Genomic DNA, 26,083 nt, shown 5'->3' with positions numbered 1-26,083 from the left:
CACTTTCTAGATGAATTTCGCCATTGTTTTTCTGAGTATTCTACTAATCTACAGTGGTGCAAAAGAAAAGAAAGCTTGATTAGAAATAATTGCTTAAATGTTCCCATGGCTGTGCGGCCGCACTTCGATTGGCGCAAGGCCAAACCATTCCGCAATCTCCCATTTTAGATATAAATTGTGAATTGTGATCTGAATTTAACCTCCCATTTTAGATATAAATTGTGAATTGTGATCCGAATTTAACCTCCCATTTTAGATATAGATAGTGATTATACCATAACACTACAACAAATTGATTCTTTATTGTTTTATTTCATTTAATTTTTATATCATATTTGGTCATCATTCTTTTGATTTTTTTTTTTAAATGATTGAGAATTCTGTATTTTTTAATTTTTAGGTTTACCTTCTAAAGAGTAACACGGTCTCATAACCCGACTCACAGGTTTTGATGGTTAGCTTGATTTTACTTCGATCTTTTTTTTAAAAAAAATTGATTATATTTTTAACTTCATCCCTCGACATTAGATTATTGGACCTTTAGTTTCACGGTTGTTTCCACTTTCTTTTCTATATAATTATCTTGATCTCATATCTTGGGTTGGGTAGTGGGTTAGTCGAGTTGACTCAGGTTTTTTTTTCAATATCTTTTTATTGATTGTTTTCTATTTTTACCTTTCATTTTTTAGTTTTCTTGAGAGTTGATGTCCATTATTTTATTTGATTTTTTTTGTACGAGGTTATCTCGACCTCATCATCGAACCACAAAATTGGCATGTTAAATTGAGTCATGTTTTTTTTTATCCTTTTTGAAATTGATTTTTTTTTAATTCTTCCTTCAACGTTTGATTTATTAATACTTGAGCTTTATATTTTTTTTTCTTTTTATGAGGTTATTCTTTTCTTATTCATTTTTTTTATCATTAAATAAGATTGTTGAGATTTTTTAAGAATATTGAGAGTGTTTTTTCATAATATTGACAAGGGTTTATTTTCTCAATTAGTCATTGTAGTTGGTTTTTTTATATATATAATAATATTATTAAATTAACCAAGCTTATTGAACCCATTTGAATCAATGAACCGATTCCCAAATTCTTCTTTTAAAAAAAAAACAATATCATCATATAAATATTGTTTTTTTATTCTAGGAAAAAAAATTATCCTACCAACAACACAGTATGATTCACGTATCTAGTTTTGGGCTAAAACAAAATACAATATTCTTTAGTTCCATCCAAGTTTGACCATATACAACACAATTTAGCTAAAATTAGCTATTGGACTTGCGCATCGTGTGGGTCAAATAATTTTTTTCAATATATATATATATATATATATTGTTCCTAAAAAATGGTGATGCATGGGGTTGAAATAAAAAAATAGCCTTAGTTTTTTAAACTATGATAACAAAAAAAGGCTTTTTTAAAGAATAAAAAAAACCTTCAAAAAAACAAAAAAAATGAAATGATTTATTTATTTTTTTAATTTTAAGGGGTTAAAAATACATCAAATTAAGAAATAAAAAAAGAGGCCATACATTAAATTAACTTATATCTATAAAAAAACATAAAATTTTGATGAATCCTTTTTTTAAAACAACAAAAAATTTCAATAAAAAATAAAATTAAAAGTAAAAAAAATAAAATGGACAAAATAATAATAAACAAAGGACAAAAAGAAAAGCTCATGCAGGCCAACCTTGGTTGGCCTGGCACACCTAGGTTAAAAAAACTTGACACCCGCCATAATATTTTTTGAAAAAAATAATAATAAATAGATGACATGTTATTTATTCCCTTTAAGAAGGTAACTGGAAAGTCATAAGAGGTATTTTTTGCCATAAAAATTCATTTTCAAGTCTTTTTTTACTTAAAACATCTAGAAAATTTTCTTTTAAAAAAACCTCAAAAGCCATCCACAAACTTGAAATAAATTTAAAATAAAAAATCTTTCTAAACTCATATATGTATTTTTAGGCAATTAAAAGGCATTTTAGTTGTTAATCCAACATTATTTTTTAATATAACTTTTTTGGCACTTATAATATATTTGATGAGAGGAAGAGTGCAAAAATGTACAGAAATTTTATTATATTCAAGTTGTAATTAGTTAAATCCTATAAACTACAACTTAGTCCCATTAAAACATGTCATGTAATTAAATAATTAGATATAATACTTCCTCATTAAAAAACACACACAATCTCCATCTTTTAACATGCCCCGCCTCTCAATTTCATTAAAAAAAAGAAGAAAAAGATAGAAAAAAAAACCACTTTGTTTGTTGGACTTTGAATATCAGGAACACAAATAATCATGTTGTTTAATATTGATGTTTAATTAAAAATATTCAAAACACACACACACAAATCAAAGTAGACGAAAAGTCTCAATCGTAACTCTCTCTCTCTCTCTCTATCTCTATAGATCCGACTTCTAATTCGCTCTCTTTATTAATTAATAAGAAAACCATCAAAAGCTTATTACTTTGATTCTAATTCTTGGCTTTTCCTACTTTATACCCATAAAAATTCTAAACTAATCAACACCCATTTTTCATGGTCAAGTTTTTGCACCTAATTCAAATTCATTGATGGCTATTCCTTCTTTCTACAATTTTTGCATCAAATCAAATTACTCATACAATTTTTACATCAACGAAGAGAGAGAGAGAGAGAGAGAGAGAGTATTTTTCAAGGGCATGACATCTTTATCTTATATGACTTGACACAACACTTACGCAAATTAATGACAAGGTAATCTTTGACTTCAAAAATTACCCTGTCCCTCTAACATTTAAACTAACACTTTGACTTTAAATTTTTCAAAAATTACGTATTATATCCTATTATTTATATACTTGACAACCCTTTACATTCTAAATAAAAAAACAAACGAACACGTACACTTAATAAAAAAAATCTAAAAATATTATAAGTTTGCAATCGTAATTGATTTATTGTTCAAATTACCTCCTGACACTTCCCAAGAAAAATCTTGAATTAGATCTTAATTAAATTAGCGGGTCAGTGTGAGCTTATTGATTATGTACTCGTCCAATAAAAAATTATTTTGTGAAAGATTCTGACTTTCTCGTTTTGACGGGTCTCTAAGATCATTTTCAATGATTTATATTGTGTTAGAAAAAATATCTATATCATCATCATCCGATAAATTGCATAATGACACCGACAGCAACGGAGCAAGGGAAAAGACGCAAAAATAATTGGTCTTCAACTCTCTCTCTGCCGTCACAACGGATCACCAGTTCCTCTCTTCTTTCTCTGACTAACCACACCACCAACAAGCTTCCCTTCACTCTCTCCCCGATCTCATAACACCTATCAATACAAAAAGAAAAATAAATTGAGCCAAAGAACAAATATGGAAAATATTCCAAAATCTTTCTCCCACAAACTACAAGCATAAGGATTTTGTAGCAAAGAATAGACCCACAAATTTCTAAATCAATAAAGTAGCTTTGATAGACTCATAAAGAACTCATTTTCCAATTTCAAAGCTAATCTTGAAAAATCCTTGCTTGTATCTTAAAAAGACCTATAAAAAACAGCTATCCAATTTCAAAGCTTTGCAATAATCATTTCAAGAACTCAAAATTTCCTCATAACAATCCTACTAAAGGAGTACATAAAAAAGCTTCAAGGTAAAAACTCAAGGCCAAAGGAGAGAATCATGATCATTACTACTAGTGAATAGAAAGCTTAGTTCTTTATCAGCTTTAACCTTCTCCAAGGCTTCAAACAAAGATTTATTGTGCTTTTCTGGAAACCACTAAATTCAAACATATAAATCATTTTGTTAGGAAATATAGAAAATTAGCATGTCTCAAAGAATAAAATCATAAAACTGACAGAAAAAATGGATTTACTTTTGCAAATGAGTTTTCCTTAGTATAACCCTCTGGTTGTGAAGCAAGATCACCAATCATCAATGACAAAGCAAGGCAGAGAAAAAACAATTCAACCTGAGGAGAAATTGACCTCAATTTAGGAAGAGGAAATGATATATTTTGAAGAGAGAAAAGAGATGAAGAGAGAAGGGATACGGAGAGGAGAAAGAAGCAGAAGGAGAATAAAAGTGGAAAAAAAAAAAGAAATAAGAAAAGAATAAAGAGAAAAGGTTAAAAAAAAAGTTAAAAAATATTTGTTTTTTTTACTAAAATCTGAATTTGACATTAACCCGATACGTAAAATGCTGGGTGGATTAAGATAAATCCCCGTCCTCTTTTAAACCAGAATTGTCCTTATTTTGACGCTGACTAATGATGATCAAATTTTTTAGTATATTTATATCTATATCCATACTCAAAACTAATATATATATATATATATATATTCAATGATAATATAAATATTTTGTATGTATGTATGTATGTTACTAATATTTATATTTCAAGTAGGGTTCTTGTTACCGAAATCATGATCCTCTGCCCACGTCTTAAGACACTCACACATGCATGAACCTTGATTTCACTTGAAAACTCAAATGGCCGCTGGTGCTCCATAGCATGCCAAGCTACTTCTTCAGGGATTAAACACGAATTAAGCAAACAAACTCTCAAAAAAATGTAAATCACATTGACTCTGAATTGGGTCTTGGTCTTCTTGTCGTTCCACGCATGATCATTCTTTTCTCCATTTTAGATTGCTACTTGGGATGCATGTAGGAAACTTTGGATGTGCATGCTTAAGCATCTTTGACCATTCCTGCCACAATCTCCATATCAATCACAACCGTAGCGTTTGGCTTGGAAGAACAAGAGTTGTATTCATCACTCCGTCTAAAATCCGCCCCACGACACAATAATGTCGAAACGACTTTGAAAATCAAAAAGTTAAACAAATATCATATTAAAGTAATTGATACGGCAACTTATCCGGTAATTTACCTACCACTCTATTTTTTATTTAATTTTCTCATGAATTGACTTTTGAGGTGAGCCTTATTTTACAAGCTTGGTGATGTGATATATCAAAGAATTAATTCAATAACTAATAATCAATTCAATGATAAATTACGCGCAAATGATTGTCATACTTGGATGCTGCGAGCATCAAGCCAAGGTAGCGCACACGAATCACGCCAATTTTAGGTCCCATTGTGTTAATTATAACTTGATAGTGTAATAATATTCAAAATTAACTAACGATCGGAAATGGAACCAAGCTAAGACAGCCTAGGATCATGTCTTCCTCCAAGTCGTTACCGACTAGAATCTTAGCTGGTACCGAAATTGCATTTCAAGGGATTCGGTGGTGGCACAATCAAAACTACGTTATTAAATTAAGAGAAGCAAAATACTTTTGGAATTGCTAGTACGTCCTCTTGTTGGAAAGAGCTCACCTACCATCCATGGAATGACCAAACAAATTGCCCAACTTTTCTTGAAACTACCACTTGGATAAAACAAATCAACACCTACCCCCACCAATCCTCCACCAGAATTGATTATTAAACACATAAGGGCTTCATAAAATAGTCAAACATAGGACCACATTAAGTGCATATTTTCTGTATAATAGCCACTAGTGGATGTGGATTTTGATTCAAGAACATGGCTTTGTTTTGAGCATTGAGTTTATTAATAAGCTATGCGGATCGATTCAGTTGGCTGAGACATTTCTCCTCAAGTTGATGCTGATTTTACCAAATATTATTCTCACCTGCACAACATTATGCAGAGAGTGAGTGGATTTCTCTATTGATATTTTTTTCACATAATTGGATAAACTATGTTATTTTTTAAAATAAGATTTGAACTATATTATTTCTTCTATTTTTTTCTATTAGGCTTCTTTTAAAAAGAAAAGAAAAAAAAAAAACCTCAAAGCATGCGGTTATGATAGCCTTTTTCTGTGTAGTACTGTGGACTGCCCTGTTGGCTATCAATCCTCCACTGTCACCATGGTTTTCTTAATTATTTATCACATACCTCATTCTGTCCATCAAGTCAAAAAAATACACGGCACCAGAAAATCCATGACACAATGTTTCAGAGAATATTTTCTAAAAGTTTTTTTTTAATTTAAAAAAACATTTTTTAAATTTTAATTCTTTTATATCAATACATCAAAATAATTTAAAAAAATTAAATATAAAAAAAAACATTAAAACTCACTTTCAAGCACTCCTGCCAAACCATGCGATCCAACCACAGCACCCAGCCTATACATATGAATTGTTTTTAAGTAGAGCTTCCCAGCTTTTGCGAGTAAAATCTATTCATTAACATAAACATTTTTTTTTAAAAAAAAAAACTCTTTTCTAATATTTTTATTGAGCACGAACATAAGTTTTTCATTAAAAAATATAATAAAATTACAACTTATTTTTCATAAAAAAATTAAAACCATAATTTATAATAATTATTTTAATAGAATATTAATTTTATTTCATTCAAATTAATAATTATGATGAAAAAATAAAAACTCAAATCATGCCGTTATATAACCTTTTTCTATGAACTACTGTGGACTGCCCTATTGGCTATCAAACCTAAATTATCATCATGGCTATCTTAATTATTTATCACGTGCCCGATTTTATCCAACAAGTCAAAAAAACACGGCACCTGAAATTTAAATTTATTTTTTAAAATATTTTTTATTTTAAAAAATATTTAAATAATATATATTTTTTATTTTTTAAAATTTATTTTTAATATAGCATATAAAAATAATGTGAAAACATTAAAAAAATAAATTTAAATTTTAGTAAAAAATAAATTAAAACTTGCTTCCAAACACTCCCTCCAGCTCACGTGCTCCAACCATGGCCCCCAGCCTAAAGCCCTAAACACGTGAAATGTTTTAAAGTACAGCTTCCCAGCTTTTACAAGAGTATAATCTATTCATTAACATAAACTCTTTTTTTTTTAATTTCTAGTTTTTTTATATATAAAAAAATCCTTTCTAATATTTTTATTGAGAATGAATACGATTTTTTCATCAAAAAAATATATATATATTAAGATTATAGCTTATTTTTCATAAAAAAAAATTAAAACTATAATTTATAAGTTATTTTAATATTTTATATTTGTGATAATCTAATTATAGAATATTAATTTTATTTCATTCAAATTAAAAATTATCATGAAAAAATTTATATTTTTAATTGAAAAAAAAAGAAAATCTTTATGTTAATTGAAAAATAACATTTATAATATTAACTAAATATGAAAATAATTTTAGTATTTTACATTGCTAAAAGGTGTTTGTATATATAAAAAAGTTTATTTCTCATATTGTTTCATCATTTTAAAAATATAAAAAGTTGGAAAGAAAAACTAAGTAGAATCTATAAAATATATTTTATAAACTCGGTCCAAATTTAAAAACTTGAAAAGCTAGTTTTTTAGTCTTTTCATAAGAAGAAATATTTCATTTGAACAAAAAAAATCTTGATTTTGATTTTTCTGACTTCATCTTCCAAAAAATTAAAGTATTGCTTTGTTTATGAAAAATCCTTAAATATTTGTACAAATTATGACCGGATTACATATGCTATTTTTGTCGATTATCAGTAGCTAAGAGCAAAAAAAAAAAAAAAAACTTCCAAGGAAAGAATCTTGTTTCTTTATTATAGTCGGTGAAGATTCTTTTATTGGTTTGCAAGTCATGATTTTTCCCAGGCTGCTTGCTCGATGGCGGACTAATAATTTCTGCTGAAGTCATTCTCGAAATAATAATAATAATAATAATAATAATAATTTCGAGAAGAGAAAGGGTTGCGTATCGAAGACTGGCTGGCTTAAAATGAACTATCTCCTAATTGGTTACTGTAACCAATTTAGAAAATTTTTAACTTGTTTATCAATCCCACAAGATGACAGTTCTATATAATTAATTAATTAATTAATTAGCTGTAAAATGAATGATAGTCTTGATTGATGGTTATGCCCACCTTCCCACTATCCAAGTGTTCTGTCCTCTTTAACCTTTTAGAGGGACAGAGGAATAAGCTGAACATGTTCCTCAAGTTGGAGTGGCAAGAGTTTGTATAGTCAGAATTTTACTCACTTATTTAAATTTATAAAATATATTTTTTCGGGAGGTGAGATTTTCTTGAATAAGAAAAAGAAAGAAAGCTGAACATGTCTTTTAGTAATGCTCAAACATTCCAAGCCGATTACTGGGATTTACAAGAGAGGCAATCCACTTTCTACCTTAGTTCAATCGAAGCTATTTTGAGTACGAGAATCTTAAAATTAATGAACTACCGACGGTAATCGAAGAATCCTCAAGAACCTTCGAGTAGACGGTGGATGGCCACCTCCCTCCTGTGGAATCGACGAAGTTCTAAATTCAATACTATTTATTATTTAAGAAGTAAATTAATTTGATCACTGTGAGCGAAATGTATGATTATCCATGCCCTTTGATTTTCTAGCCATCTCATTCAACTTGTAATGTCAATGTTGTTGCCTTCCTGGGCCATGGTGGTAATGGAAGTGAGTGTCCAGGAGAAAAATCTTCGGAATTTCTTTTTTCTTATTTTGATAAAAATGATGTGTAGTAGGTAGCAAAGTACTGTATAGACAAATCCATTTCATAAAGTTAAAAATAAAATAAAATTCAACTGACCGTATATTAACAAAATTCGATTAGCCCTCGTTTTTCAATTGACCAGCTTCCTCGAAAGATCCAAAATGTTGCCCTATATAAGGAGATGAAGCATAGAGCTAAGTACTCACGACTAGCTCAATCATCCAAATCTTTTTCTTTGCTCTTGTTGCTTCATTTCCCTCAAGATTGTCACTAGCAAAAACAACTAAAAATGAGAGCAAGCCGTATTCTTCTTTGTTTCTTTATGTTTCTTGCTGTATCTTCAGCCTACCGAGGCAAGAAGAAGCAGTACAAACCATGCAAGGAGTTTGTCCTCTACTTCCATGACATTCTTTACAATGGCCAGAATGCTGCCAATGCAACATCGGCAATTGTAGCAGCACCGGAAGGGGCTAACTTAACCATCTTAGCAGGGCAGAACCATTTTGGCAACATTATAGTTTTTGATGATCCCATTACCCTTGACAACAATCTTCATTCACCACCAGTTGGTAGGGCGCAAGGCATGTATATCTATGATACCAAGAACACCTTCACTTCTTGGCTCGGCTTTACATTTGCTCTTAATAGCACAGAACACCAAGGGACCATAAGTTTCATTGGAGCCGACCCAATTATGGTGAAGAGTAGAGATATATCTGTGGTTGGAGGCACTGGGGATTTTTTTATGCACAGGGGAATTGCAACTATAGCCACTGATTCATTTGAAGGTGATGTGTATTTCAGACTCCACGTTGATATCAAATTCTATGAATGTTGGTAAAGAGCAACACATGTATGCTTTATTAAAGATGGAGTTAATTATTGAGTGGAAACTTGGGGTATGCTTTTGTTGGAGTCCCTTTTCATCGAATAAAACATCGTATATTTAAGTGTTATCCTTGCGTTTTTTTAATTAATATCATCCTCACTGCTTCATAGCGATAAAGTTTTGAAGCCAGGTGAGGCACTCAATGGCTCTTCATGTTGAAAGAGGAAAACAAAAACCATTAAGCTCAAAAAAGAAGAATAGTTGGAACTTACATTTCATACCCTCGTTGTGTTTAATTAAGAGGCTTTTATCGAGGTCTTTTCTATAATTTCATGTTCGAACCTTATAATTACTAATATAATAACTATTAGAATCTTATATAATTGTTAATTTCAGAGCTTGTTGAATTAATCGAGGTACACGTAAGTTAGCCTGAGTTTCTATATTAATAAAAAAATACTTTTATCAAGGGAAATAATTAAAGAGTGTTTCTATATTAATAAAAAAATACTTTTATCAAGGGAAATAATTAAAGAGTGATATAAAAATCATTTATGAATTAATTTAAGCTACATTGGGGCACTTAACTTTTTCAAGTATGAGATTATAAAGTCAAGTCAAGAGCAGTAACTTTCCAGCTTTAAAAGCCGTCAAGTTCTCATCCAACATTTGGTAGCCAAAAATTTGAGTGGGAGTCCTCTATGGACCACCCTTAATTAAACACTTTGTTCATTTGTCAAAGCCACCGGTACGATAGCTATAGTCAATCTCTAAACTAAATACATATTTTTACTTGTTATTTCAACTTGATATTTGAGTTTGGATTTAAATTGCTTTGACGGGTCATGTTTTAAAGAAAAATCCGTCACAGCAAATTATATTTTTTAATGGATCATATTATTTGATGAACTAACATTAATGGATCATATTATTTGTTAACTAACATTTGAAGGACTGGCCAATGATGAGACTATTTCATCCCAGGTCATTAACATATAACTAATACAATCATTTAATATTAGATTCGGATATGTATGATCGTGGTCAAACAACTAAATAAAATCCAAAAAATAGGGTCTGATTTTAAACCATTTCATCATAGGTTATTTAGAAAATAATAAGTACATTTATTTAGTTTTGTGATTTATAAAATGAGATGTAATTATGAAAGATAGGGTCTAATAATAGACCATACCATGCATCTTGAGTCAATTATTAACTAATAGAGCCACCTAATACAAATACTATTTTTATTTTATTATTTTTATTTATTTAATCTTGTTTTTTAATCATTAAGTATTTGTCTACTCAATTCATTAATTCAAATACACATGACTATCAAAAATATTACATCAATAAAGAAATGGAGTTATGACTAAGAAATAATGTTTTACTCAATTTAAATAATTTGAATTCTTTCGAATATTGATTTTAATTGGCTTAAGTTTTTGTTTAAAAAAACCATCTTGCTAATAAAAAGACATGTTTTTATCAGACAAAAAATAAATACATAAGTAAGAATAGAGAATCTTAACTAATTTTTTTTCATAATTCAAATTATTTAAATTCTTACATATATTTATTTATTTAAATTATTTAAATTTTTTTTCCTTGAGGTGAAATTGGGTGATGATAGCTATCATATTTGGAACAGCAGAGACAGACTGTGCACTTGCAAGGACCTTTGAGTTGCTCTTGATTATCGGAATGGTAAAAAAAAAGATTTTGTTGCATTTGGTCAAGGTTGGAGATTCATAAACTGGTAGGTGAATCCCACATCAATCTCTTACATTGAGAGTCCAGCCTTTGTCATTCAGCGGAGAGAATAGCACAGTATTCTTCATGGACATCTGATAAAAAAAACTTGGAAAAAATGCAGAGATTATAGTGGCCTCTGTACGAGGATGACAGAATGTGGCAAACAGAGCTCTACTTCAATGGCTTTCTCCCCAGTTTCTTCCTTGTTCTTTTTTCTGTAGGGGATTCACATTCAGCAGGTCTGCTGCGATTTTGCTTACCCCTCCAACAAAAGGGTATTGAATTTGATAGTAACGGAAGCCCTCAAGTTCCCTTAGAAATTAGATTGCAGTTTACCAAATGGCCACCCTTTACCACCTCTCATCAACTTAATGGGTATTTTAACATTGTTGGTGCTGATTGTGCATGGTGGATACGAAGTTTATTTTAACTTATGGGTATTTGGTAGTAATGGAGCTTGGACTTGTTGATTGGATTACAAGAAAGTCGTCATAATTATATGATAAAAGCATATAGTTAGCTTGCTAAACAAAATTAAGCAAAGAGACGAGCTGAACATACAGATACAAATTAACAACAATGGAAACAATACACTACAGAGCTAGAATTCTGTGTTGATTGGCTACACTGGTTCTAGGAATCGATTTGGCAGAAGGGAGCTATTGAATAATCAATCAAAACATATGCAGTGCTACATTGAATGGGTAAATCGAGCTCTCTTATTGGAGGTACGGACTTTATACTTCATTTGTTGGAATCTTCAATTACAATAACCACAAAAATTATGGCAACGATATTCGATCGACAACCAGTTACATTCTTAACTTTCACTTGCAGTGCCACGATCATAATGTCCAACTTCGCAACAGACAACTTCACAAGTTTGTCCTTTATGATTACAGCAAGTGGATATATTTTTTAATTTTCAAGACATGTGGAGTGCCAGTCACTCTCCATTTTCTAATGTGAAATCTCAGTCATAAATTAGGTGAGTAGAGCACAGCAATCTCATCACCTCAAAGCAGCATTACCACATTGATACACTCTACAACAATGGCAGCTACAAAACTCATTCTAGCTCTTCCCCTCTTCCTTCTAGTTTGTAGCTCCAATATTGCCAGCAGCAAAAACAGCAGAAGACCCAAGCCATGTAGAAGGCTAGTGCTCTACTTCCATGACATTATATACAATGGAAAGAACGCAAAGAATGCAACATCAGCAATAGTGGGTTCACCACCTTGGGGTAACAAGACCAATTTGGCTATACCAAATCGTTTTGGAGACGTGGTTATTTTTGATGATCCCATTACTCTAGACAGCGATCTTCGCTCCACCCCCATCGGACGAGCACAAGGGCTTTACTTGTATGACAAGAAAGAAATTTTAACTGCTTGGTTTGGTTTCTCTTTTGTTTTCAACTCAACACAGCTTAAGGGTACTATAAACTTTGCTGGGGCGGATGATATCATGAAGACTACTAGAGATCTTTCTGTTGTCGGCGGTACCGGTGATTTCTTCATGACTCGAGGGATAGCGACATTGATGACCGATGCATACGAGGATGATCGGTATTTCCGGCTTCGTGTTGATGTTCAATTATACGAATGCTTTTAGCGAAGGACTCTGTTGATGGTTTTAATTTGGTTTTGTTGTGCTTTGCTTTGTGTGATGCAATTTTAATTTTTTTCGTATTTGTTTCTCTTTTTTCTTTTTTTCTTTTTTCTTTTGTTCGTTTTAAGGTGATAGGTGTGCTTTTTTCAGCTAAGGTAAAAGAAGTGTTAATTGAGCCATGGCACGATTGACAATTTTATGGTTGTATTTGTATGTTTCTTTTCTTAATGTAATTGCATGATTAGTGTGTTTATTATTATGAATATATTATTGAATAGATATTCGTCTCCCTTTACTTTATTTATTTGTCTCTTAGAAATATATTTATATATAGATTTATTATTTATACATCTTTTTGTTAGAAAATAATATAATTTATATCCTGAAACCTCACCTAACAATTTAAACTATTGGTTTGAAATAGTTCTTTGACATGGTATCAGAGCCTTGATGACCAAGCGGTCACGAGTTTGAATCTCACCATCCTCATTTATTTGATAAAAATTAAGCACAAGGTAATGTGGGCATGTGTAAGTTTCAAACTCAAAAGGCTTTTACTTGAGGGGATGTGTTAGAGAACAATATAAATCATATCATAGAACTTGATTAACCTTTTGAGTTGAATTGGTTCTTTGACACTTTTAGCCCATAAATAAAAGTTATTTTAAGGTGATGTGTAGAGAGAATTTTTGGCTTCTCATTGTATTTTGTTTTCTCTCTTTATTTGCTCTCTAGTTCTTCCTTTTAATTTTATACCATTTTCCTTTTAATTTTAAATTACATTATAAAGATATAATTTTTTTTTCTTCCTCTTTCTATTCTATATCATTTATAAATTTAAAATCTACTTGTATTCACAACAAGCATATATAATTACACGGCTCTGAAAGATAATTAACCTCCCGAAGAGATAGTAGAATTTTAAAAAAAAATTAGAAGAAGTTATGATTTTTAGTCCTGTGAACAAGATAAATTATTTTTAATAAAATGTATATATATGAATAAAAAAATTACAATAATCCATATTTTTAAGTGTCATCACTACACACTTTTGTTTATGTTTTACTGTGATATTATTATGAGGTTACATATTGTGTTTGCAAATTAAATTCTTCTTTAAAAACTAAAAAGCATGAACCGAACATATTCCCAAGTAATCATGGAAAAAAGGAAAGAAAAGTTTTTATCCATCTGCTTTAGGATTTAAACTAGGTCTGTGCTACGCAGGCCAACTTAAATTTTTTCAACTTAAAGAAGGTATTGACTCAATTGTGTTTGATAGGTTTGATTAATTCAAATAATATAAATAAATAAAAAATGCAATGCCAATAAATAAACAAAAAATTGACAACATAAAAAAGCCAAAAAGAAGATAAATAAAGTTTAATATTTTTTTGTGTTTAAGGACAATATAGTATTTACATATCTTTTTCAATATTTTATTTTTAAAAGTAATATAGTTATCATACTGTACATTTAAGAAATAAAAAAAATCAAATTGTCCCGAGTTAATCTATACTTTTGAAAATATCATTCTACTCCTAACATCAAGCCCATTGTTTTTTATTTTAATGCAAAATAGTAATTATAGAATAGTAAATTGTGGCGGGTGCACAATTAATTCTCCATGGGTTTTAAGTTTTGTTGTAATTTTAGGCGAAACCTCAATATAATCCCCAAACAATGAACTTATTCTTAATTTAGTCAAAATATAAATTTTATTAATTAGATCTACAGAATATCATCCATTTGTCAATTGAATCTTACGCTCAAAATCTTCTCACTGAAAACTTCGAATTCTCGATTTAGATAGTTTGGGAACCCATAAGATTGTTTTTTTTGTTGTTTTTACTAATAGAAGGTTGCAGTTGAATTTGGAACTTGTATGAATTGAAAACCCTACTGAACTATTGCCTGAAAATGCCAACGTTGTTCTTCTATATATAAAACATATGGGCTTTTGAAAACTAGAGGACTAATTCATTACTTTCTAATAAATATAGAAACCAAGTTATAATTTATTGTCATATACAAAAAAGGCCAGATTGTGTTGGCGCTATACAACACACATAACTTATCCATCATCTCGTAAAAACGGAGAGAACCAAAGGTCCACGGAAAAGCAGGTGGGTGAGTGACAGTGTGACAGAGAGCGAGATGCCAAGCTTAACGCTCTCAGAGAGCAGTTTGATGGCACATTCATTGCCCCCATGTCCTAAACCTCTTAAACCACAAACCCTTTGCTTCCTACCTTTGAATTCTTTCTCCAAGAAACACAGCTCTTCTAAGCTTTCCTATGGAAACCACCCAAGTTTTATTTTCTCCAGGTAACTCTTCTTGAATTTGCAATTTCTTCTTTTTTCTATGTTTCTTTCGCTATTTAAGCTTCAAGTTTCTGCAACCAACACTAAATTCTGAGGTGATGTGCTATACAGTTAGTGGTTTAATTTGCGAATTTCGATGACCAAAATCTATTGTGCAGGTTTTCAAGACAATGCTGCGTGACCTCATTTAAAGAGACATTTGGACTTGTTTTATCGAAGCATTCTAAGAATCGGGATGGCCTTGTAATGTTTCTAAAAACAATTCCTTGTATTTAAACTTAGTGCGTGTATATTATACACCTTAAATGCAATGCAATTTAGTTTATTGATATCATAATGCAATGCCATTTAGTGGTTTAGTTGAATGGGAGGGTTTTTTAAAATTTTTTATGAAAAGTTTTACCAATTTTGATATAAAAGTTCACTTTTTTGTTGTTTCTCTTCTCCTGTTTTGTATTTTCATGGGGATGCTCTACTATGAACAGGGGCTTAGGGACCTTGGTTGCAAGAATTACCAAAACACCACAGGAACAGTTTCAGTTAAATCACTAGTGAAGAAAAAGTCATTAAGGGAGAATCATACGGTGGCCTCTGCACCATCAAATGGCGGTTTTCTGAAGTTTTTGTTGATCTTTGGATATCTAACAGTTCAAGGCTCTCGGCCAGCAGTTGCTGGAACAGATATCTCAACTGCATTGCAATCAATTCCTTATTTAGGGGACCTTGGTGATATTAGCACAGGTTTTGCTTCAGTTAGGAGCATCTCCCTGTATCTTTTATAAATGACATTTTGTTATGCCTAGAAGCTAGAAATTAGGTCTTACTGAAATTTCCACATCTGCTTAAGAGTCTTTCATATTTCCTTTCATCAGAACAACTAATATCATCAATGCAACTTTTTTTGGTTGCAGGCATTCTTGCTTATATTTTTCTCTGAACTCGGGGATAAGACATTTTTTATTGCTGTAAGTAACTAAGATTTTCCAAGTGACACTTCATTATCTATGCAACATAAATTTGTCACTACTCTTTTCCAGTTGCAACCTAATGAATGATGTGAATCCTTTGTTTTCCCAAATGAGTATGCATGCTTGTGTATCTATTACATATTTGTTTGAAATCTGCATCTTTGAGCCTGTGGCTTGGCAAGATAGGTTAAGCCTGAAGGCTTTTTCAGCGACTTCCCAATCCTCCAAGCAATGTTAATTTTAAATCCCAAATGCCGTGCCAATGTTCTCCATAGTGTCTTTGCCAATTTACTATTGAAATTTAAATTAAATAAAAGACGCATGATGATTGAAATAACCTCCAGTTTTGTGCTTCTATGCCAATATTAATAACAAGCACCTTGCTGAAGAGAGAACAAAGCTCAAGATGTGGGTGTTTTATGTCCTGTGCAGGCACTTTTAGCAGCTAGGAATTCTGCTCCCATTGTTTTCACAGGAACATTTGGTGCACTTGCGTATGTTTTCTACTCAAGCATGGTGATTTAGATGTCCTTTGCATTTTGAACTTTGTGATAGTGAAATTTCTTGTGAATCTATGTTCTCTATGATCTGATTCAGATATTGATCTTTGTGTTGAGATAATTGGAGCGCTTCTTGATGTTGATTTGGGAAAGAGGCTTCCATGCATTAAAAAATGACAACATTAAACTATTAATTTTACTTGGAAGCCAGAATTCGTACATAGCTCTGATGTATTTCCAGATTAAGTAATCATCTGTAAGCAAACGATTGAACTATTTGGTTGTGCTTCAACTCCAAAATTTATGATTCAAGTGCTTACTTTTGTTCATAAGGCCTTTTCCTCGGCTCTTCGAATTGATATCCTTATGCATTAATTTCACACCTTTGTGCTTCAAGCTCAAACTTTTACGCTCAAGGCCACACATTGTTGGTTCAAATCCATAACGTTTTGCTCCAAATCCATGGCTTTAGTCCTTTAACTATGACCTTTGGAATCCATATCTTCAGACTTCAACTTCATACGGTGAAACCTTATACCCATGTTTTCAGATCGCAATTTTTTATATTTCAAGCTCACACCTTTGTACTTCGAAATTTGTATGCGGAGGCCATTCCTTTTTGCTTCAATTCCACACCTTTGTCATTCAAGTACAAAATGTTGAGCTGAAAACCATACCTTCTGAAGTCAATACCTCAGACATGTATAGCTTATATTTTGAAGGACATGTTATCATTCATCTATTGCATGGTGTATTTGTCTCGTTTCTGTTAAAATGAAGATGGAAGTGAACTGTTATTTCTTACAAAAAAGCCCATATGTCATGGCAGGGTGATGACTATCATATCTGTTGTTCTTGGAAGAACTTTCCACTATGTTGATGAAATCCTTCCATTCAGGTATTGCTATGAAACTTCTTTTACTTTTAGAATTCATTGACTTATGGTGAATGATGGAATGGATGTATTGAATATTAGTGCTATTAGATGCAGTAAATATTGAAATAGAGTGGATACGTTAAAAAAACAAAATGATTGCTTGAACTTGTAAAAACTTGTTCGGTTTCTATTAGAAACCTGAAGAAGGTTGTGCACCATTTGTGCTAGTCCTTTTTCTATTTTCCCACAGGACATGGAATGATATTGGGTTTTCCTATTTGGTATATTTAACTTAATTTCCTCCGTTAGATCTTCGAGATTAACAATGTATTGCTTAGGCTAGGACATGAACTTGAGACCTAACTCCTGTTGGTTTGCAATGAGTGCTACTAATGAGCTACCAGCCGATGGGTTTTCTGTACCTTATCTTTACTAGAACCTATATGTGAATTGTTGCTCTGATATAGTATATCGATTTGCATGCAGGTTGGGTGAGACTGATTTGCCTGTTGATGATATTGCTGCAGTTTGCCTTCTGGTAAACATTTGATCTTCACTTTTCATCTTAAAGCAAGAACTGAACTGCAAAGCTCAGACAGTCTGTTTGTCCACAATGACCCCAAAACACACAAGTCTTACAAACTCTTATTTTCATAAGACATATAATAAGCTAATTCAAGTAAATATCAGGTCTATTTTGGGGTTTCAACACTTATTGATGCCACATCAAGTGATGGTCTAAAGGCAGAAGATGAACAAAAGGAGGTGATCTTTTAATTTTAGTAAACTGCAATTAAAATTGAAGATTGATGCTCTTTCTCTATGTTATTCATTTAATCTCATGTTATGCCTATGCTTTAAACTAGGCTGAGTTAGCAGTTTCGGAGTTATCAGGAAATGGCACTGGGATTTTAGCTGCTGCTAACACCATTATCAGCACTTTCCTCTTGGTTTTTGTTGCGGAATGGGGTGACAAATCATTTTTCTCGACGGTTGGTGAGTTACTATGCCAAGAATTTATACTCATCAGACAGATTGTAACACTTTCTGGAAACAATTACCTGTAGGATTTGTTTCTCTCCCCTGCTTTGTGTGAGGCATCAAGAACTGTACCATTTAAGCAGATTTTAGGATATGCTTATCGATTTGACATGTTTCTTAGACTAGACTGTAGGTGGACTTAGTCTCAGGGCATCAAAGCTGGTCTGAGAATAACACGTACCCACAAAAATGAAAGGAAAAAAAAATCATTGTTTGCATTGACATTTGAGTATGGATGGCACTATTCACTTTGTAGATGAAAATTATCTCCTGGATTGTGTGTTTTCAGCCTAAGAGGCAATTACTTGGAGTAATGATAATGGCCTAATTTTTGTCTCTCAATAAAAAGCAGGCAGGCTATGTTTGTAATGTAGAATAAATGCTAAAATACCATGAAACAAGATTGGACAATTTTTTTTCCTCCTAGAGATTCAATATGCGTAGTGCTTTTCTTCTTGCCCAGGAAAACTGAGTTTGGAATATTTTATATTTGTATACCATCTGAATCCTCGATTTCCAGTATACAGAGTAAATAACTTGTCCCCATGTGATCCTGCGATCAGCTTTGCTGACAGAATTTTCATCTTCTCATGCAGCACTTGCAGCAGCTTCTTCACCTCTCGGTGTCATTGGTGGAGCCCTGGCTGGTCATGGTGTTGCAACTTTGGTAGTTATTACTATCTGAAAGAAATTTAAGCTTTACTTTGATACACCAATAATAACCTATTTCAAAATCATGATTGCCAAGTTCTCTGTAGAATATGGAAATTCTGCTTTCAAAATTTGAAGTTAATATTGCAGCAGAGTATCATTATTCCCAAGTTCTCTGTAGGAGATGGAAAATCTGCTTTTGAAATTCGAAGTTAATATTGCAGCGAGTGTATAATTATAAATTTCTTGATTGTTGAAACAAAGTCATGCACGCCAACTATATGTAACTGGTACAAAAAACAAGATTTCTACCCCATCCAACTAATCTTTCTCTTTTCCTTTCACACGCAACACCAGGCCTCATCTATCTACCTTTTCGTTTTTGCAGATTGCAGTTTTGGGAGGTTCTTTACTTGGGACATTCTTATCAGAAAAGGTAGATTTGAAATTTCAACTTTAACTTTCGTTTATAAGCAAAACAAATCCTTCTAAATATATTTTCCTTGTCTCTGCTACATGGAATTGCAAAAGTCCCAACTTAGTGCACCTTGCTTTTGTCTCTTCAACAATGGAAGTCACACATATTGTTTGACTTGTGTTGAGGATGAGAAATGATTTGTGCCTGCCATTGATCTGGTGGGGCCCACAAGTATGCCCCACTTGATCAACAGTGGGAATGAATTCATGTCGCCTAGCACGATTCGTTGAGTGGCCCAGATTGTCCTCTTTTCTGCATATATTACCATCAAGATTTGTTTGAAACCTGTTGATGCAATCAGCATTCAATTCCTGATCAATCATAACTAATATTTGAAACTCAATGAGGCCAATTAGTCCAACACGGAATCCAATCCAGTCAGTTCATCTTAATTGATAGAAGATGTGTAGTGCCATGAATGTTAGTGGAGCCATTTCCTACTAAATGGAATCCGGCCTGGAGGTCTGCATGAATTGTCTTGTCCAAGAATGTAAGGTCAGAAATATCATGGTATTTGTACCTTGAAAAGATCCCTAGGTTGGACCAGCATGTTAAGCAACCACATAAAGTTTATCACAGGAGACTATACTCCAGCTGGAATATCTTAGTAGCTAGTGGACCTATGTGCCTCTACTCTACTGAGGACATCTTCCTTTTCTGCCATGATTTCTTGACGAGTGAAGCATGATTTCTACTAGGAATATAGTAACATGCAATGAGGAATTTTATCATCTTCATTTCATGCGCTAAGGAAACTTAGTCCATTTCTTGTACAGGCCATTGCTTACATTGGAGGAGTTCTTTTTCTTGTCTTTGCTGCTGTAACATTGGTTGAGATTGTGAGTTAAGAATTAAAAATTACAATCATTTTCTTGTAGATGTAAAAAATCCCAATTCATAAATTTCTTGTACATGTGAGCAAGAAGAATTTATAAGCACAGCGTAATCAATGTTTATTTTTTTATGTTGAGCATCCCTTCTGGCTATGCATAATCCTATTTAGGGATATCTTATTATCATCCCTAGCGTATTACCTCATTCTCGATCTCATCCCAAAAGCTAAATACATGCGATTGATGGCTCTTTGCATGGACGAACAACGTTGTCTGATTTGTGAGAATTAGGCAGTACATTGGGGGGCCATGAGATTCCCTTTCGTTCTACATTATTATATATATATCGGCCATTGACTTATCTTCTTGTTGGCTCCAAATTGACAAGTTAAATCAGCTCGGACATGCGTGGATTGTTGTTGTATTTGTTTGGATTTTCATGCTGCTTGAGAGCTCTTGCCATGGCTATGAAAATCCAGGTGGAGAAAAAAATTGTTCTTCTTTTTCGGAAAATTCTCCTTCTTAACTCTTTTGTTGATGTGGGGGCAACAATTTGTAAACATGGAAGGGTGGAGGAAAAGAGGCTGGAAACTTTGGCAGATGTGGCGCCCACCCACCCATGAAACCTTTTCTGGAGAATCAAATCAAAAGGTCAGGACTTGAAGAGATGACAGCTCCCCCGCCGCTGGCCTCCCCTCCCCCTCCCGCCTTTTTTTCCATTTCCCGCTTTTGCTTCGTACACTTTGCTTGTCTGTCCCATGTCTTCCCACTTTCTTACTCCCTCAATCCCCATGGTTAATTAACTAATAGTGCACCATTATCAAAAACAGATTCATTGTGTAAGACAAAAACTAGATAATTACCTGCGATGTCGCAGGGTGTTTTTCATATTTTATTTCAATTTATTGTTTTATAGTTAAAATATACATAGGACGAAATCTTACGATTTAAGTTATTTATAAAATATATTTTTCATTAAACAGATTATTATTTTCTTATTCGTGCATTTTTATTTCTTTTTACCAAAACATGTTAATAGCATGTTTCTTTAATTAAAAAGGAAAGGCAATTGAAATAAATTTTTCTCATTTTTTTTAATAATTTAAAATTAGTAAGAAAAATGTATCTCTTCAATTTAAAATACATTTTTTTTTTAACAAAAACATGTTTTTTATGTCAAAAGTATTGTTTTTTAAATAATAAGCTTTTTCAAAAAAAATATTAAAAATTATATCTCAAAATGTGAAAAACATACCATTTTTTTATCTTTAAACTTAAGAATTGAAACATAAATAAAATAAAATTTAGAACTAAAATATAAAATTTGAAACTTAAAGGGACTAGAATTGAGAAAACAAAAAACTTTTTGATGAAAATGAATTGTTTCACGTGAATTTGAGAAAAGCCGTGTTGTTGTTTTTTTTTAATTATTTTTTATATTATAAATTTAAACTCCACCTCATGAAATTGACCATTAATTTAATTATGAGATTTTATCAAACATTTTGAATTCCTAAGGATACGCAAAGATAAGAAATTACAAATAAATAAAATGTCACAAACAGGACATAAAATGATATGGTTAAAAAATTATATTTTTCGTTGAATGGAATCATCCACGTTGGAATTGAGAGATGCACAGTAATCAACAATAAAAAAAAAAAAAAAAAGAGGATGCCTTTTAGTTGTCCTTTATTACAATGGCATCGAAATGATTCTCCCCTGCGCCTTCCCGTGCGTTTCTTTGACTCGTTTTTTCCAAAGATTTGTTCTCATTGGAATTATATATCCCACATCGCCAGATGTTACTCGAGTCTCCTTCCTTCAGCAATTATTGAAAAGATTTTATTCTTTTTTTTTTCTGCACTCAATCTAAATTTAAATGTTAAAATGGCATAGAAAATACTGCACAGATCGATGCCCATGTTTTTCAGGTTTGATCCAACACTCTCCCCCGACAAGTTTCTTTCTCCTTCTCTGTTTTTATAATTCACTTAAAAGAAAATCCCATGCTAGCTCCAACTATAGATTTGAACATCTTACTTCTTGCTCCCAGAAAATCCTAAATTTATTGTACATTATACTAAAAGAAAATGGTTTTTTTATGTATAAATGATAATTTTATATTTTTTTCATTTCTTGCACTGTTGTGTACTTTTCAAATTATATATTTTCAATCTCTTAATTTTTTTCAAATTCAATTTTGATCCGAAAATTTTATTTTTTTATTTTTTAGTTCTTGTTTTGAGAGATAAAAAAGAAAAGGAACGGAATTGGATGATACATAGAAAAAGTCTTGATTGATGACAATTCCAATAATGAAAAACATTCATCTTGGTGTTAATGGCTTTCATTCAACGATGAGAGTCCCACCCAAATATTATTTGGTTCTCTTGTCGCCTAGAATGATAGATCTAAGCACGAAAATGTTTTTTTGTTTCAGTTTGATTATGTGAATTTTTTTATTAGTTTTTGAGTTATTTGACATCATAAATAGATTTTATCAAGGTTTATGTGTTATTTGGGGAAATTCTTGGATCAAATGAGTTTTTAGGTAAAAAAAATCATCAAGTTTTATTTTTTGTCTATCATAGTAACTAGAATTTGAGGATAAATAAGTGACATGTCGCCTGCTTATTTTTTTAAAAAAAAAAATTAGGATGAATAATAAGTCACCCACTCATTAAAAACTTTTTTATTCTTAAAAAAAAAGATAGTCTAAATGCGGGGCCTTCGTTGAAAGGCCAACTCTCCTAGGCTTTTTTAAGCCTAGGTGCGCTAGGCTACCCGAGCCAAACCCGTATGTTTGAGTTTTTTCTTTTTGGTTCATTGATTTTTTTTTGTTTATTAATTTTATTATTTAATGTTGAGTTTTTATTGGATTTTTTTTATTTTAACAAATTTTTATGATATTTTTTAATGTAATACAATTGAATTTTACTTAACTCACGAGTAAGATTTCAAAGTTTTTTATGATACTAGAAGGAATTCCTTTTATGTAGCCCCAGTTAAACTTCTTTTTTTTTAATTCTATTAATCATTTTTTTAAGCAGGTCTTTTTTATTATTGCTTTATAAAATAAAATTATAGTTCCAAGAAACAAAGTTATAAATATATATTTTTTAATTTATTGATATAAATAATTTTCAATTTATTTAATTACATCGACTTTTTAATTTATAATTATAATTTTTTTAACTTATAAAATATATTGAAAAAACCTTCATATTTATTTTTCGTGTTGAGAATAAAATTTATCCAGTGAGGAAGCCCGTATCAGATAGCTAGTAGACACCACCATAACTATATATATAAAAAAATGATAAAATCAACAAACCGACCCTCCACCTGCCAAGTGACTGCCACCTGGATGGTTAGACGAGCAGTCTTTAAGCAGATGCCCAATGTGAGTGACCTTGAGAATCCGACACGGATAACCATGCAAATGCAATCAACAATAATAATTATAGTACCAGAGAGGCACAGAGTGTTACACGGGGCTTTGGTTTGTCACGTGAAAATGAATTTGGCACGTGCAGTTTAAGAAACCGAATATGTAAGGGCATATTCTTTGTAGAGCTATTTTGAAAAGTATAAGCACTGCAATCTCAAGTATATTTTTCATCAGAAAGCTTCGATGAAGGAGCATGGTCGACCCTTCCCCACTAACCGTCCCTGTTGTGGCAACTTTAAAATGACGGGGCAAAAATGGTATGGAAAGGGAGGGCAAATGACGTTGTTATTTGAACTTTTATAATTATACATTGCTCATCAATATTGAATTTGTTTTTATGTTCAAAAAATATTTTTAAAAAATTATTATTTTTTTATAAAAATTATGTTTTTTTTTCCATTTTGATGTGTTAATATCAAAAATAAATTTAAAAACATAAAAAAAATATTATTTTAATGCATTTCTAAATAAAATACACTTTAAAAAACAACTACTATCACAATCTTAAATACTACTGAAATATATAATCAAGAAATTTATGGTGAATGAGAAGCAATCAATGGTATCTTATTAGTTATTTTCTTTATCTATTTTAAACAAACAAATAAATATAAATAAAAAAATTATAAATAAAGATATTTTTATTATTATTTTGTGGGCAATGATTATCATTTTCTTTCTTCTAATGATGCCGGTCTCTTTTTTCAAGGTGAAATCAGTAAATAACTAATAAGAACCTTTATTAAAGTTATCAAATTTTTCATATATAATATACCTATAAATATACTTATTTATAATTCTCGCTAAAGATTAATTGTTTATAAATCCCATATGACTGATAAATGTATCCCATATATATTTATTTATTTATTTATTTACACTGTTCATGCTCGATAAAACGAGCGGCATGGGATAAGTTTCACTAGGGTATCGAATTCTTTGACTTTATTTGTTTTGACAGTATAGTATAATACTTGGCATTTCAATTTACATGTTTTTGTTTTAAAAAAATATATATATATATTAGCACCGCTGCTTTTTATGGACAAGCTTTTTCCTGTTTCTGGGTGATTAGCTCTCTGTCGTGCGCTTCGAGATTGCATGAATCTTATCTTTCTCGAGACAGAACTGGAGAAAAACGAAGTAGCTTTGAAGATATGATTGCCGAACCACGCTTTTTGCTCAGCAAGCACCACGTGCGCATGATCGGTTGCGTAACCTTTTTTTCTTTCTCCTCTCGCCCTTCCAAAATAAATATACAGCGCATTCCAAAAACATTCAATCTAAACCCGTACACATTTATTGTAGTTAGTTATTGACTCTTTTACAGGTAACTTTATGCTACAGTTCAGGGAAAAAAAATTGAACGTGAAAAATATTTCTAGATCGCATGGAGTTATTTAATATTTTTATAAAATCTAGGTTACATGTCCTGCTTGGATTTAAAAATTAAACAGTAAAAATTGTCCTCATATATTTGATCAGTCTGTGTTTTGTAGAAAAACAAATAATGAATCAATATTAAATAATATTAAATGATGAAGTTGAAAAAAATAAAAATAAAAGAAATAAAGGGAATGGAAAGAAAATAAAAAAAATGGTAAAAAGAGTGTAAAAAATGAACTTCTTTAACTATTTATGTAAACATAAACAATAATGTTTTTTTTTAGTTTTTGAGTATAATTAGCCCTTGTGTCCGCACTTTGCCGCTGAGTTGCACTGTTTTTTTGAACCAGAAACAACGTCCAAGTACTTGAAATGGGTAAAAGAAAGATATGAAAAACTGTTTATGATAAATATGTAAAAACAGTGCTAAAGGCTAAGCCAATAAGTGACTTTTTATTAAACACGTGATTTAGATTATATGACTGTAATAACCTGATTAAAAATTAAAAAAAATTTATAAAACCTTTTAAAAAATATATTGACTTTTTAAACTCATGACTCGAGTCATTAAACTTAAAGTACCCGATCTAGAAAAATCATGAAGTTTAATTATTAAAAAAAATATTAAATGATTAAATAAAAAAATATTCTAATCATACAAAAGATTTTTTTTAAAAAAATAGCAATTAAAAAAATCAAAATCGCTATTACTAATACTATTAATAAGTAATTCAGAATTAAAAGGTTTGAATCTGAAATAACAATAACAATGAGCATCATTGTGGTGTATTTCCCGGGGTAAAAGAGAGAAATGAAAAAAGAAAAAAAAAGAGTCATCGGTGATAAACAGTCTATTTTTTA

General features: G+C 31.3%; 3 protein-coding genes and 1 long non-coding RNA gene across 4 annotated transcripts; 3 read left to right on the top strand and 1 right to left on the bottom strand.

Annotated features, from left to right (window-relative positions):
* Positions 1-2,840: 2,840 nt before the first annotated feature.
* Positions 2,841-4,240, bottom strand: LOC133700472 (uncharacterized). Its single transcript, XR_009843416.1, has 2 exons — positions 3,892-4,240; positions 2,841-3,343 (listed from the first exon to the last, which is right to left on the bottom strand). It is a non-coding gene; the product is annotated as an uncharacterized LOC133700472 (long non-coding RNA).
* A 4,451-nt stretch (positions 4,241-8,691) lies between these two features.
* Positions 8,692-9,468, top strand: LOC133701189 (disease resistance response protein 206-like). The gene has a single exon (XM_062125019.1). The coding sequence runs from the start codon at positions 8,802-8,804 to the stop codon at positions 9,351-9,353; it is 552 nt and encodes a 183-aa protein (XP_061981003.1). The 5' UTR covers positions 8,692-8,801; the 3' UTR covers positions 9,354-9,468.
* A 2,608-nt stretch (positions 9,469-12,076) lies between these two features.
* LOC133700393 (dirigent protein-like) lies at positions 12,077-13,010 on the top strand. The gene has a single exon (XM_062123907.1). It carries the CDS (start codon positions 12,153-12,155, stop codon positions 12,711-12,713), a length of 561 nt encoding a protein of 186 aa, XP_061979891.1. The 5' UTR covers positions 12,077-12,152; the 3' UTR covers positions 12,714-13,010.
* A 1,751-nt stretch (positions 13,011-14,761) lies between these two features.
* LOC133700982 (protein PAM71, chloroplastic) lies at positions 14,762-20,513 on the top strand. Its single transcript, XM_062124729.1, has 12 exons — positions 14,762-15,037; positions 15,193-15,277; positions 15,520-15,786; positions 15,946-15,999; positions 16,435-16,496; positions 17,332-17,400; positions 17,866-17,917; positions 18,070-18,144; positions 18,246-18,375; positions 19,017-19,087; positions 19,460-19,507; positions 20,326-20,513. Exons 1-12 carry the CDS (start codon positions 14,868-14,870, stop codon positions 20,395-20,397), a joined length of 1,155 nt encoding a protein of 384 aa, XP_061980713.1. The 5' UTR covers positions 14,762-14,867; the 3' UTR covers positions 20,398-20,513.
* The last annotated feature ends 5,570 nt before the right edge of the window (positions 20,514-26,083 follow it).

The sequence above is a fragment of the Populus nigra genome, chromosome 8, assembly GCF_951802175.1.
Source record: "Populus nigra chromosome 8, ddPopNigr1.1, whole genome shotgun sequence".
NCBI lineage: Eukaryota > Viridiplantae > Streptophyta > Magnoliopsida > Malpighiales > Salicaceae > Populus > Populus nigra.
The sequence above is the reverse complement of the archived record's forward strand: the minus strand, read 5'-3'. Positions and strand labels throughout refer to the sequence as shown.